We start from the raw sequence: 13,188 nt of genomic DNA on the forward strand, positions 1-13,188 counted from the left end.
GTGACGCAACATGCAGCTGATATGATTACTTCACCATCTCTTTTCGTCACATCACCTTTTGAGGTGACAGTAGATTTATATCCGTCAACTTCTGTCAAGATTCTGTCACGTTTGAGAGGGATAAATTAGGGTGAGAAAAGCATGGCTACTCTGTGGGCCTTGCTTGCTTGTAGACTTGCCAAAGACTTCGCGTCTGCTCCTTTTCTGCACAGAGAGGCTGAATTTGATGCAGCCTGACCTCAGCATGTTGGTTGTGAGATACAGCATGAAAGTTATACCAGTGATATCTTCTCCCTTTCAATACAGATTTACCATATCAAACAGTGACACCAAACACCACAGGTATTTTAGTGCTTTGCCTAGATGAAAAGGCCTACTTTGCCTTATAGGCAAAATGTTTGAAATTGCTTCCATTTCACACAATACATCTGAGGTCTGTTCACTGTTCTAACACAAAATCTGCTAATTATTTGCAGTGTAAAAAACCTGGGGTCAACACGTTCTTAAATGAGAAGGGTTCTCTATGGACTTGAACAGTTATCTAAAAGAATATTTGTGTATTGTATTGTGTATTGTATATTGTACTGTACTGTATTGTATTGTATATTGTACTGTACTGTACTGTACTGTAGGTTAGGACACATATGTCCACACCCTGACCAGTGTTTCTTACTGATAAGAAATGATCAGCTAAGGGAGAGGTCCGCTACACCTCGGGTGCATATTAGTTATGTGTGATAGCTGATGACTGTGCCCTAAATTTAAGGCAAATATAACTATTAAGATCGACTGGCTAACAAGGCTATGCCTATTAGCTAAGTAGGCAAAGGGAGAATATAACACAACTGAAAGACAGAAAGTTCTGTAACACTCAGGGAAACGTGTAAAAGGTGACTCACATGCTATTGGGAATGCACTAAGTCGGCTTTGTCTTGGAGGCTGGCGAAGCCACCTTTCACACAGATATGGCCAATGACTGGGTAACTGTTAGCCTGCTTGACAAGGTGCTGCCAAGATTTACTATAAAAGTACAGTTTTCTTCCTGCTGATAACATTACACACACCATGTTTCCTTCTGAAGAGGAAACAAGGAAGACTGGAGGGGGGGGTGTCTGTACATAGCTATGAGGTGATCAAAACACCTGAGAACCACACTGCATAGTGTCATTATGTCATTAATATCTGCCTCTCCCTCTGGCAGTATGTCACTCTTGCTGGCTTAACGGAAGACTTCAAAGAACAGATCTATGAAAGATCCCGTTCCTTTATCTGGTGCTTTATTGAAAACAAAGCAATCCCAAATCAGCTCAGGCACACAACTAGAGCCTTGTAGCGTGAGTTCACATCACCTTCCCAATTAACCACAGGCGATTTAATTAGGCAGACGTCAACACGGGGGGGGGGACGGGATCAATGGGCACGGCTGATCTCGTCCCGGCTGAAAGGCGCTGCAATCATTAAATCAGCTCTTTTGAAGAGATTAAGGCAGCAATGGCCAAAAAACACAACTGCGGAGTAACACATCACTGAGCAGGAGTCAATCGATTGCTACCCTCCATCCAAACTGACAGGCCTACCACGTCCAGCAACATCCATCAGTGACAGCTCACCAGCTTCTATAAAACTGTCTCCCTCTCTCTCCCTCTCTCTCACACACACACTTTTTCACCCTCTTTCTGTCATTCTCTCTCAACAGTATTCATACAGAGTTAGTTCTGTATATAAGTATACATATATATATATATATATATATATATATATATATATATATATATATATATATATACACACACACATACACACACACATATCAGTCGTTTGGATCATGCAATACTTATACAGCACTACAGTCACACTGTCCACATATAGGCTCCTCTGAGGCTAAACAGTACGCAGGTTTGGACCATAGACTGGTTTCATGGACAGGAACCAATTGCTTAAACATTTACTGTGTGTGTGTGGGGGGCATGCATTCTAAAGGATATCCTACGGGAAACAACCACAGCAAACAACGTAACCTACAGGAGATTCCAGTGTCCCCCAGCCCACAGTAGCCTAATAATTAAACCTGAAGTGAGAAATTAGGTAGCCTAATAGTTAAACTCGCATCCATGCTTCGGTTAAGAGAAGACCAAAGCATTGTCTAACGTTACCATTTCCCTGAGTAAAAATGACAACAATACAATTCATTTTGTGTTGTAACGCTAGCTGTACGTAATTCTGGGTCTGGCATCATCAAACCACAACTGGCATTAGGCTATACAGCCAGGACACCTCGGCTTATACTATACCTTCACAGAGAAACCCGACCAGTCCCCAGATAAAGTCACTGCAGTGATGACAGAAGGTGGGTTTGGTGAGGGTCACTTTCCGAAAGCAGTGTCCTGGAGCGTTGACCTGGTATTTCGTCCTAGACCCCGGCGACTGCTGTGTCTTTTTCCTCCCGGAATGGGGGCTCCCACTAGGACTGACTTGCTTGACACGACCGCTATCTGCCATTATGAAAACAGCTGCTGTTTCTGAAGTTTACAGAAGCGTTTATGATAAAGGCAAATATAGCTGTACTTCCAGATGTCAGCAACAACGACCTGTGCGGATGCTGTGTTAAACCACGCCATTCACACGCCAAGTCATTCTAACTTCAGAGTTGGCTCTCTAACCAGCCATGGTTCACCCTCTTCGGGATAGATTTGTATTTTATCCAAAGACCGCCGATTCTGTCCACAAAGTTGCATATGATTAGGCTACGTTAGAATAGTCGAAACTGAGACGTGGTTAGGCTACTTAACGTAAACAAAAAAGATTCATGACAAACCGACTTCAGAAATACTTCAAGTAAAAAATCTGAACGCCGTTGCTTGCCTCCAAGCGCTGTTTACGGACAGTCAAAATGACCATTAAAACAAAATGGTATTAAAATTGCGTCCTCAATGTCACCGGATCAAACAGTTATTTGGTAGAATCCAACTCTATTGACGAGGAGACCGACGATTTACAACCGCTTCGGCATCAAACGTGCTTCTTGTTTTCGTGTTCTTAAAGGCTGGCGAGATTTTCGACAACACATGCACGCACGACTTCCGCCTGCAAGCACATTATATTCCACCCGCAGTCACGTATCGTCGCCTGTCCTCAACGATGCCATTAGAATGTTTATGTGGAATCATTTTGAAATCTCATTTCCTTGCTTGCTGTGTGAATTCGTATTGGGTGTAGAACACGGAACCGTCTGGTCGTCGTCACTCCATCATCCCGCCCTCAGAACACATAGGAGAGGGCAGCTGTTAAAGATTCCTGAGCACGCCCCAGCTCTCTCTCTCTCTCTCTCGACACATACGGACACACAGCCAGATTGGTACACTTAGCAAGGACAACCTAGCCTACTAACTGCAGGAATATGCCTGCCCACCCCGCCCAGAGCCATAGAGAGAAAGAGTTGCTACAACGTGAAACATGATCATGTTAAGACTAAAAACATATTTTTAAGATTAAGCCATTCACATATTATCAAAAGCATTATGCTTATATGTTTGGGTCTATAGGTAAGTGCAGAGCTATTAAGATTTTTCTCTACGGCTCTGGGTTAATGCACAGAGTAAGAGTAAGGTTAGCTGCAGAGAGAGTGATAGAGAACAGTGACAGGCTTACACTCCCATTGGACTCCGTTGTACTTTTTTTGAGAAAGAACAGTCCATTCAGCATTTACACCCACTTCTTCTGATGAGGCAGGAGTTGACCACACAACCATGATAATTTTAATACTAAGCCATGCACAAAGAATCAAATATATTAAAGAATAACAACTCATTAAGCTTGGATAAATGAATCAAATATTGTTTAATAAAAAATATTGAGTGAGACAACAAGATGTGTGTGTGTGTGTATCTAACTGGAAAAACAAGAACAAAGTGAAGGAACAGGGAGGAATATTATAAGTGATTAATACATAAAAAGAAATCCTCCACATACATCAGGCTTCAGAATGCATCAGGGCTGAAAGGAAGGACAACATTCATAATAAAGGTACCTGGCATAAGATAAAAATGAACAGTGTGGAACAAAAAAAAATGTGAACAAGCATGAACAAGGAACAAGCATGAATAATATCAACAAACATAATGTGCAGTGGCCACAACAACGATACTGGTGGTCCAGCAAGTTCTGTTGAGACAGGGGCACAAATATATTCTAACAAGCCAGTTCACTCAGGACTGCCTAGAAAATACTTTCTCTTGCATACATCAGACTCACACCTGTGGAGTTCCACTATTCACTATGGCCAGTCACTGTAGGGCAGTTCCTCTCGACAACGCATACTAACATCCTCTTCATCTGTGTCCTGGACACTAAAAAAAGCAGATAAAAGCCAAATAGGGCGATAATAGATTCAACAATGGACACAGCAGGTAACACTATATATAGGGCAAACCATTCACAACATATTATAACGTCGCCAAATATACTATACTTTTACCACACTTATAATAGCCCTGAGCAAATTCAAAAGTGGTTGAGGAGAGAGAGGGAGGGAGGATCCTTGTTTGGTTATGAACTCTGACCTCTGACCTATTCTCAAAAGTCAGAGGGCAGGTGGTTGAGGAAAAGTTGTCACCCGCTCTCTGTGATGTTCAATGGTGTCGTGGTTCATTGGTTACAACTATCATTTTGTAAATCAGTGGTCATACCATGGTTGGCTGTGCAGCATTTGGATGCACCAATCGGTCCGAGAAGGGTTACCGCATGTATGGCTTCCCCAAGGACAAAGATCGCATGAAAATATGGATGACAATGGTCAGCCGCAAAAACCTGCAAATGACCGGGACCAGCAACAGAAACAAATTAGTCACACTACTGTCTGAGTAATAAACATTTTAAAGCTCATTATGGCTTATGATAATTTTTTGTGTAAAATAATTTGTATTCTTACATGCAATCCAACAGCCCTTTCAAGGGTGTAATTAAACAAACCTTATTTCTACTAGCATCAGATACACAGTACTCAGCTGACTAGCTAACACCGCCAGGTTCAGCAGATACAACCTAAAAAAAAACGTCCTTAATCAACCTTAATGATCCTAGTAATCTAACATCAATAATTTACCAAATAAAATATGTCAGAGATTCACTACTTAACTTCGTAATTTTTGGTGTAGCGATACCTTCTTCACAGCTCGCAAAATCGAGATAACTAGGTAGCAGGCAATGACTGAAAATCGGTTGTCTACCAAGTTAAGAAAATATATATAAATTGCACTGTGCACATACAAATAAATATAAGCATATGCACCATAAAGGGCCTATTTATATAATATACAGAGTTGACAATTCAAAAGAGGTAGCTATTTAATGAATTTACGCCTGGATATAACGTTAACGTTACCTTTACAGAGGGCGAAGTCAAGCTAACAAACTAGCAGGCAATCAAAACATATATATAATTACGCTGTGTACATACAAATAAAGATCAGTATATGCATCATAAAGGGCCTCTGATAAAATATAAACAGTTGACAATTCAAAACAGGTAGCTATTTAATCAATTTACCCCTGGATATAACGTTACCTTCACAGAAGGCAAGTCAAGCTAACAAACTAGCAGGCAATCGGTCGTCTACCAAGATAAAAATATATATATATAATTACGCTGTGTACATACAACAAAAGATCAGTATATGCATCATAAAGGGCCTATGATACAATATAGACAGTTGACAATTCAAAACAGGTAGCTATTTAATCAACTTACCTCAGAAGTTACTCGACAGTCAGCAATGGAAGTGAATGATGTCCAACGCCATAGAATGGCTTTTTGGAACTACGCGAGGCTGCATACCCCGGAAGTAGGCGGCAAAAAGCGTACAACGGAGTCCAATGGGACTGTCGCAACTCTTTCTCTCTATGGCTCTGCCCCCGCCCATACAGGGTTCAAAGAGAAAGGGGTCTCAATAAAGCAGTGGCACTATCACGAAAAACTATATAATAATAATAATAATAATAATAATAATAATAATAAATAATAATATATATAATAATAATAATAATAATCTGCTGCCAAAGAGACAACAGGAGTTAGTTAAAAAAACCTTAACTTGTTTACTGGGGCACAGTTAGCCTAAATACTGGGACACATCAATATTCAATCATATGGCAATACTTTGTTAAATGTCTTATTATCTTAATATCTGTTCAATGCTTATTATATAGGCCTATCTACTAATGAAACTGATATCCAGACTAGCTCATGGAATTCATCAGAGCCGGACAGTAACGGAGTAGGCCTACATTTACTTATAGGCTACAGTACTTGAGTACAATTTTGAGGGATCTGTACTTTACTCGAGTATCATTTTTGGGGAGTAGCCTACTCATTTACTCAAGTACATTTGAGAGGCAAATATTGTACTCTTTACTCCACTACATTTCTATCCATAACCGTGAGTACTACCCGTTACTTCTAAAAAGAAAAATCTTGGAATCCCTCAATTTGTTTCCCTCTCAAACGTGATTGGATTGTGCAGGCACCACTGATTGGGACAGCCTATCAGCAATCACCTTCAGCTTTCCGCCAAAGTTAACTCCATGGTCAGATTTAGATAAGAGACGAAACCATGGACAAAACGGATGAAGATGCAGGTCCATCCCGAATGTGCCAACCCGTGACCCCACCTCGCCAGACTATTTCAATTTTCTGAACAAGTTAATGATAGTTTTCGCTTCAAGTGTTTCAATTACAAAATAGTATTTTGTATTTGAAATACGTATACACATGTAGCCAATAGGCTACTGCCCATCCCTGGCAACTTAAAAAAAAAAAAGAAAATTACTTGATTTTACTTTCAATTCCTTTTACATTCTCTAAGGTATTAACATTAATATTTTTCATAACTCCATGTAGGACGTTTCTGTACATAAGTGTAAGCACTGTGGCAGTAGTAATGCAATATTTAGAAAATGTAGGCTACTCCTGTACTCTTGATACTCAAGTACTTTTAAAAACAAGTACTTCAGTACTTATACTTAAGTAGACATCTGACTGTTGTACTTTTACTTGTACTTGAGTAAAATTTAGCAATGGGTATCTTACTCAAGTAATGAAGCTGTGTACTCTCTCCGCCTCTGGAATTCCTGTTACCAAACTAGAGGATGCACTAAGGCTAGGCCTACATTAAAGTAAAGACAACTCAGTTAACTTATGCTACACAATTTGCAACTGAAGGTGAAATCCTGACTAACCAGACCAGATCAACCTGAAAAACTACAGAGTAAATGAAACTCAATGATAACCTGTTAGGCCAGGCCTAAAGCCCTCCTCAAATTCAAGTACCCTGCCCTATGACTACCAATTTGAAACCTACTTTTTTTTGTTTACTCTTAGAAATAATAAATTAGACCTACTACTATGTATTTGATTCTATATAATTGCCATTTCCAGGTGTCATATAGGCTATGTTTCAGTTTTATTTACAGGCCTGAAACAATCTGCAAAATTTGTAAGAATAATAGAACACATTAACATCACTGTTCTTACATTGCAACACAGTGGTAGTAAGCACATAACCTGTAATAGTTTTGGAATGACAACCTAAACATGTTACCCTAACAGCTCAAGTCTCATAACCTACTGTAAACCAGCAAAGCTACTGTTTTGAGGCCTGGTGCATGGTGCAAGGAATTGTGCAAGGGAATGCCAGTGCATTATACAACGGTGTACAAAGTATCTAGCAGAATAAAAATAGTGGCTGCTGCTGAAGCGGCAGCCCTCGTTTCAGCCAGCCGCGTGTAAGACGGACACGGTCAAGACAAGCAAGTTTACCTGTGCAAGTTCACCGAGCACAGGCACCGACAAAGGCAAAATGTGCCGTTCCACCATATCTGTTATCACCGGCCATTGCAGAAAACGGCATCATGCCAAAAGGGGCAGAAATGTCAAAAGGGGCAGAAATCCCCTTCACCTCCAGGAACTTAAACGGTCCTCACCGACAGAAACCTCCTTCTCCATGGGCTTGTGGAACTGTCAATCCGCAGTCAACAAAACCGACTTCATAGCTGGCTATGCTAACCACCTTTCATTGGAACTCCTTGCTCTCACTGAGACTTGGATCAAACCAGAGAACACTGCCACCCCGGCTGCACTCTCCACTAACCTTACACTATCCCACACCCCTCGCCTATCTGGACGAGGAGGCGGGACGGGCCTGCTGATCTCCAACAAATGGAAATTCACCCCGCTACTGCCTTCAAACAAATATGTCTCATTCGAATTCCATGCCATCACAGTGATCGCCCCAGCAAAACTCTACGTGCTGGTCATCTACCGCCCTCCAGGCCAACTAGGCGACTTTATTGACGAACTTGACACTCTGCTATCCTCCATCCCTGAGCATGACTGTCCGCTTCTTGTTCTCGGGGATATGAACATCCACTTAGATGCCCCAGGCTCAACGGACTTCTTGGCCCTGGTCCACTCCTTTGACCTCGAACTGGTTCAAAGCCCACCGACTCACAAAGCTGGCAAAGAGCTTGACTTGATCTTCACTCGGAACTGCAGCACAGACACCCTCATGGTGACGCCTCTCCATCTTTCTGACCACTTCTTCATCCAGTTCAACGTCAGCCTGTCAGAACAGCCTCCGCTCCTCAGCCGATGGTCACGCTCCGCCGCAACATCCGAACCTGTCTCCAACGCACTTCTCCTCTGTGGTTGCCTCCGGTCTACCTCCACTCAACACCTTCTCCTCTCTGGAGGTTAATGAAGCCACTGACTCGCTCTGCTCCACACTGACCTCGTGTCTAGACGAGCTGTGCCCTCTTACCACAAGGCCAGCTCGATCCAAACATTCTCATCCATGGCTAAATGATACCCTCCGATCGCAGCGCACCAAACTCAGAGCCGCGGAGAGGAAATGGCACAAATCCAAACTAGCTGACGACCTCAAAAACTACCAGACACTCCTGACCTCCTTCTCAGCCAGCATCACTGCTGCTAAGACTGCTTTCTACCATGACAAAATCAACAGCGCTACAGACACTCGAAAACTTTTCTCAACCTTCAAATCGCTACTCAACCCTCAGCTGCCTCCTCCTCCATCCAGCCTTACTGCAGATACCCTCGCCTCATTTTTTTACAAACAAAGTGGCGGCAATCAGCAGTCAATTCTCTACATGCCCACTCAACGATCTGACTCAGATACCGCCTCCTACAACCTCTAGGGACTGCTGGAACATCTTTTTCAGCATTCACGCCTCTCTCCGAGAGTGAAGTGTCCAGACTCCTGACATGCAGCCGTCCTACCACATGCTCGCTGGACCCTATACCTACGAGCCTACTTCAGTCCATCAGCCCGACCATCGCTCCAGCTATCACACATGTGATCAATGCCTCGCTAACCTCCGGCACATTTCCAACAGCTGCTTCAAAGTGGCCCGGTAACACCATTACTTAAGAAAGCTTCTCTCAACCCTGCTCAAGTCGAAACTACCGCCCTGTCTCACTACTGCCTTTCCTATCCAAAGGCATTGAACGAAAGCAGTCTCCAAACAGGTCTCTGACTTCCTTTCACAGAACAACCTTCTGGATCCAAATCAGTCTGGGTTCAAAAGCGGCCACTCTACAGCTTGGGCTCTGCTGTCTGTAACAGAAGCCTTAAAGAAGCCAGGGCGACCGCCGGTCATCAGTACTCATTCTGCTTGACTTATCGGTTGCCTTTGACACGGTTAATCACCGTATCCTTCTCTCTATACTCGCTGACATCGAATCTCCGGTTCTGCTCTCTCCTGGTTTGAATCCTACCTCACAGGACGCTCGTTTAACGTGATCATGGCTTGGTCAGCTATCCCAAGACCTCACCATCTCACCACAGGGGTCCCCAGGGCTCAGTGCTGGGCCCCCTCCTCTTTGCTATCTACACCACCTCCTTGGGACAGATTATCCGCTTAAGCGCGGCTTCTCATACCACTGCTATGCAGACGACACACAGCTCTATCTGTCCTTTCCACCTGACGACCCCTGGTTTCAGCACGGATCTCAGATTGCCTTTCAGACATAGCTACATGGATGAAGGCACACCACCTCCAGCTGAACCTCTCAAAGACTGAACTGCTAGTCATCCCAGCTAAACCTACCATACACCACGACATCAACATCAAATTTGACTCCCTGTCTGTTTCACTGACCAGGACTGCAAGAAATCTAGGAGTTGTTCTCGACAACCAACTAAACTTCTCAGATCATGCCTCAGTCAGCCGGTCATGCCGTTTCGCACTCTACAACATAATGGAAAATCAGGACTTACTTGACTCAAGATGCTACCCAACTTCTGGTTCAGGCAATAGTCATCTCACGACTCGACTACTGCAATGCCCTCCTGACAGGTCTCCCAGCCTGCGCAGTGAAACCACTTCAGATGATCCAGAACGCAGGGCGGCCCTGGTCTACAACCAACCCAAAAGGGCACATGTTACCCCGCTGCTCATCCAGCTACACTGGCTACCTATGGCGGCCCGCATCAAATTCAAGTCTCTAACGCTTGCCTACAAAGTAGTCTCGGTTCTGCTCCCACCTACTTGAATGCCCTCATACAGACTTACACTACCTCCAGACCGCTCGCGTTCCTCTGACTAACGGCGCCTAGCTCTACCACCCGGGTACGCTCAAGCCAATCCAAACTTTTCTCATCTGTTGTTCCTCGTTGGTGGAACACACTGCCAGTTCCTACAAGGGCAGGGACATCCTTTTCCACTTTCAAAAAACTCCTGAAGACCCAGCTCTTTAGAGAACATCTACTCTCATAGCAACACTTACAACAAGTCTTACTGATCCTAGCACTCACCAGCCGCTTTAAACTGACAAGTAACTGCTAAAACAGCACTCACCCACGACTTATTCTTACTGTACTCTAATGTTTTTTTTAAACTGTCCTAAAATTGTGAGAATTGTTCTAAAACTTACTGTTTACCATGTTGTTAGTCGCTTTGGTTAAAAAGCGTCAGCCAAATGTAATGTAATGTAATGTAATGTAATGTAATCTAACACCACTGCAGTCTTTATTCCATGTAAAGATACACCTATTTCCCCAATCAGGTTTGTTATTATGCATTCATTCTGTAGCATATGTTTCTAAAGGCTAAATAAGTCATCTAGCCTAGAAATCTAGACGCACCCTAGCGGCGGCAAATTCGTTTGCTCAGCCTGTACGTCTAGTATCAAACCATAGGGATTTCTATTGGCTGACGCCGTGGGCGCCATCCAATCACAGCTTCTATTTTGTTAGAGAGTCTTAAGGCGGGCTTAACAGGATAACGACAGTCCTGCGACGGTGAACAACAAGGAATGTGGCTATGGCTTAACGAAGAGTGGTTGTTTGAATCGGCGCTAAGGCCAACTTTGGAGGAGTTGGACTTGTGCTTTTCTTTGAAAGTTGAGCAACACAATGCACTTAAGTCATTACTTTTGAAGAAGGATGTATTTGCGTTTTTTCCGACTGGATACGGATATGGTCGTAGCGCTGGCCTATTGCATGCCTAGGCAGTTTGAAAGACAATTCTCTGCCCGCCCCTTGGATTAAGCGAGGTGAATGGTTCGATTCCAGACTATACATTTCAATGATATAGGATGGCCCGCCAGGCTAAGTCATCTATCTATTAAAATAAAATTAATAAATTAAAAAATAAAACATTCTGTTTGCAAAGTGTAGCGTATAAGAATCCCTTTGTTTTCTGCAGAGCTCTTTAAGATTGTACACCTGCATGTCCGTTATACACACTGGATTTAAATAATCAAACGATATGTGGACAGTGGTGAATAATCAAACGATATGTGGACAGTGGTGAATAATCAGGACGATATGTGGACAGTGGTGAATAACCAGGACAATATGTGGACAGTTGTGAATAATCAAACGATATGTGGACAGTGGTGAATAACCAGGATGATATGTGGACAGTGGTGAATAATCAAACGATATGTGGACAGTGGTGAATAATCAAACGACAGTGGTGAATAATCAAACAATATGTGGACAGTGGTGAATAATCAGGACAATATGTGGACAGTGGTGAATAACCAGGATGATATGTGGACAGTGGTGAATAATCAAACGATATGTGGACAGTGGTGAATAATCAAACGACAGTGGTGAATAATCAAACAATATGTGGACAGTGGTGAATAATCAGGACAATATGTGGACAGTGGTAAATAATCAAATTATGTGGACAGTGGTGAATAATCAAACAATATGTGGACAGTGGTGAAGAATCAAACGATATGTGGACAGTGGTGAATAATCAAACGATGTGGACAGTGGTGAATAATCAAACCATATGTGGACAGTGGTGAATAATCAAACAATATGTGAACAGTGGTGAATAATCAAACAATATGTGAACAGTGGTGAATAATCAAACGATATGTAGACAGTGGTGAATAATCAAACAACAGTGGTGAATAATCAAACGATATGTGGACAGTGGTGAATAATCAGGACGATATGTGGACAGTGGTGAATAATCAGGACAATATGTGGACAGTGGTGAATAATCAAACGATATGTGGACAGTGGTGAATAATCAGGACGATATGTGGACAGTGGTGACCTCCCTCACCAGTTAATACCTTTGGATGTTTGGTTTGGAGGACAGCCTTTTCTAATAAGCACCATGAGTAGCATTTCCACTTGACACTTGAGGCGACATTGTCTCAGAAGGCATGAGTAATTCCAGCCACTCAGAAGTGTGGAGCCTGGATTGTGGAAGTGTCCTTGAGCAAGGCACTGAACTGCTCTTGATTTTCAGGTTGGTGCTTTACATGGCAGCCACCGCCATGTGAATGGGTAAACTGTCAGGCCTAAGCTGTACCTGTACTGCTCTGTTAATTTCCCATTCTGCTTTATGGAGTCCAGTGAGGCCCAGTTGGACAACAAAGTGCTTGGATATTTTCCTTAGGCATTAGACATCCCCTTGTTTAGTCTTCTTTTCTCTGTTAGGCTCTCTCACAACCTGGGTCTTGGACTTCTAGATTTCTATATCCAGGAGAAGCATATATTTATCCAGCCCCGGCTTTGGAAATAACGATGTCCACAGACAAGGTAGAGTATGTTCCATGATTTTATGAAAGTATGATGTGTTGCGACATCAGAAGCAAGTCAAATTTGAAGTTTCTTATGTCTCATTCCATCGAACTCAGATCCG

General features: G+C 42.8%; 1 protein-coding gene and 1 long non-coding RNA gene across 5 annotated transcripts in view; both read right to left on the reverse strand.

The window, feature by feature from the left end:
- The window catches only part of LOC125286017 (diacylglycerol kinase theta), a 33,677-nt gene extending 30,344 nt beyond the window's left edge, over positions 1–3,333 (reverse strand). The window contains 1 exon segment of the mRNA XM_048230658.1: positions 2,292–3,333. Within this exon segment, the coding sequence (XP_048086615.1) occupies positions 2,292–2,499 (208 nt within the window). The 5' untranslated portion in view covers positions 2,500–3,333.
- Positions 3,334–4,130: 797 nt separating this feature from the next.
- Positions 4,131–5,895, reverse strand: LOC125286484. 4 transcript variants are annotated; one of them, XR_007192186.1, is made up of 3 exons: positions 5,747–5,895; positions 4,686–4,806; positions 4,131–4,346 (listed from the first exon to the last, which is right to left on the reverse strand). It is a non-coding gene; the product is annotated as an uncharacterized LOC125286484 (long non-coding RNA). The 4 variants fall into 4 exon arrangements; XR_007192188.1 differs by having other exon boundaries at positions 4,686–5,040; XR_007192187.1 differs by having other exon boundaries at positions 4,686–5,221.
- Between the last annotated feature and the right edge of the window lie 7,293 nt (positions 5,896–13,188).

The sequence above is a fragment of the Alosa alosa genome, chromosome 21 (genome assembly GCF_017589495.1).
Source record: "Alosa alosa isolate M-15738 ecotype Scorff River chromosome 21, AALO_Geno_1.1, whole genome shotgun sequence".
NCBI classification, from domain to species: domain Eukaryota; kingdom Metazoa; phylum Chordata; class Actinopteri; order Clupeiformes; family Clupeidae; genus Alosa; species Alosa alosa.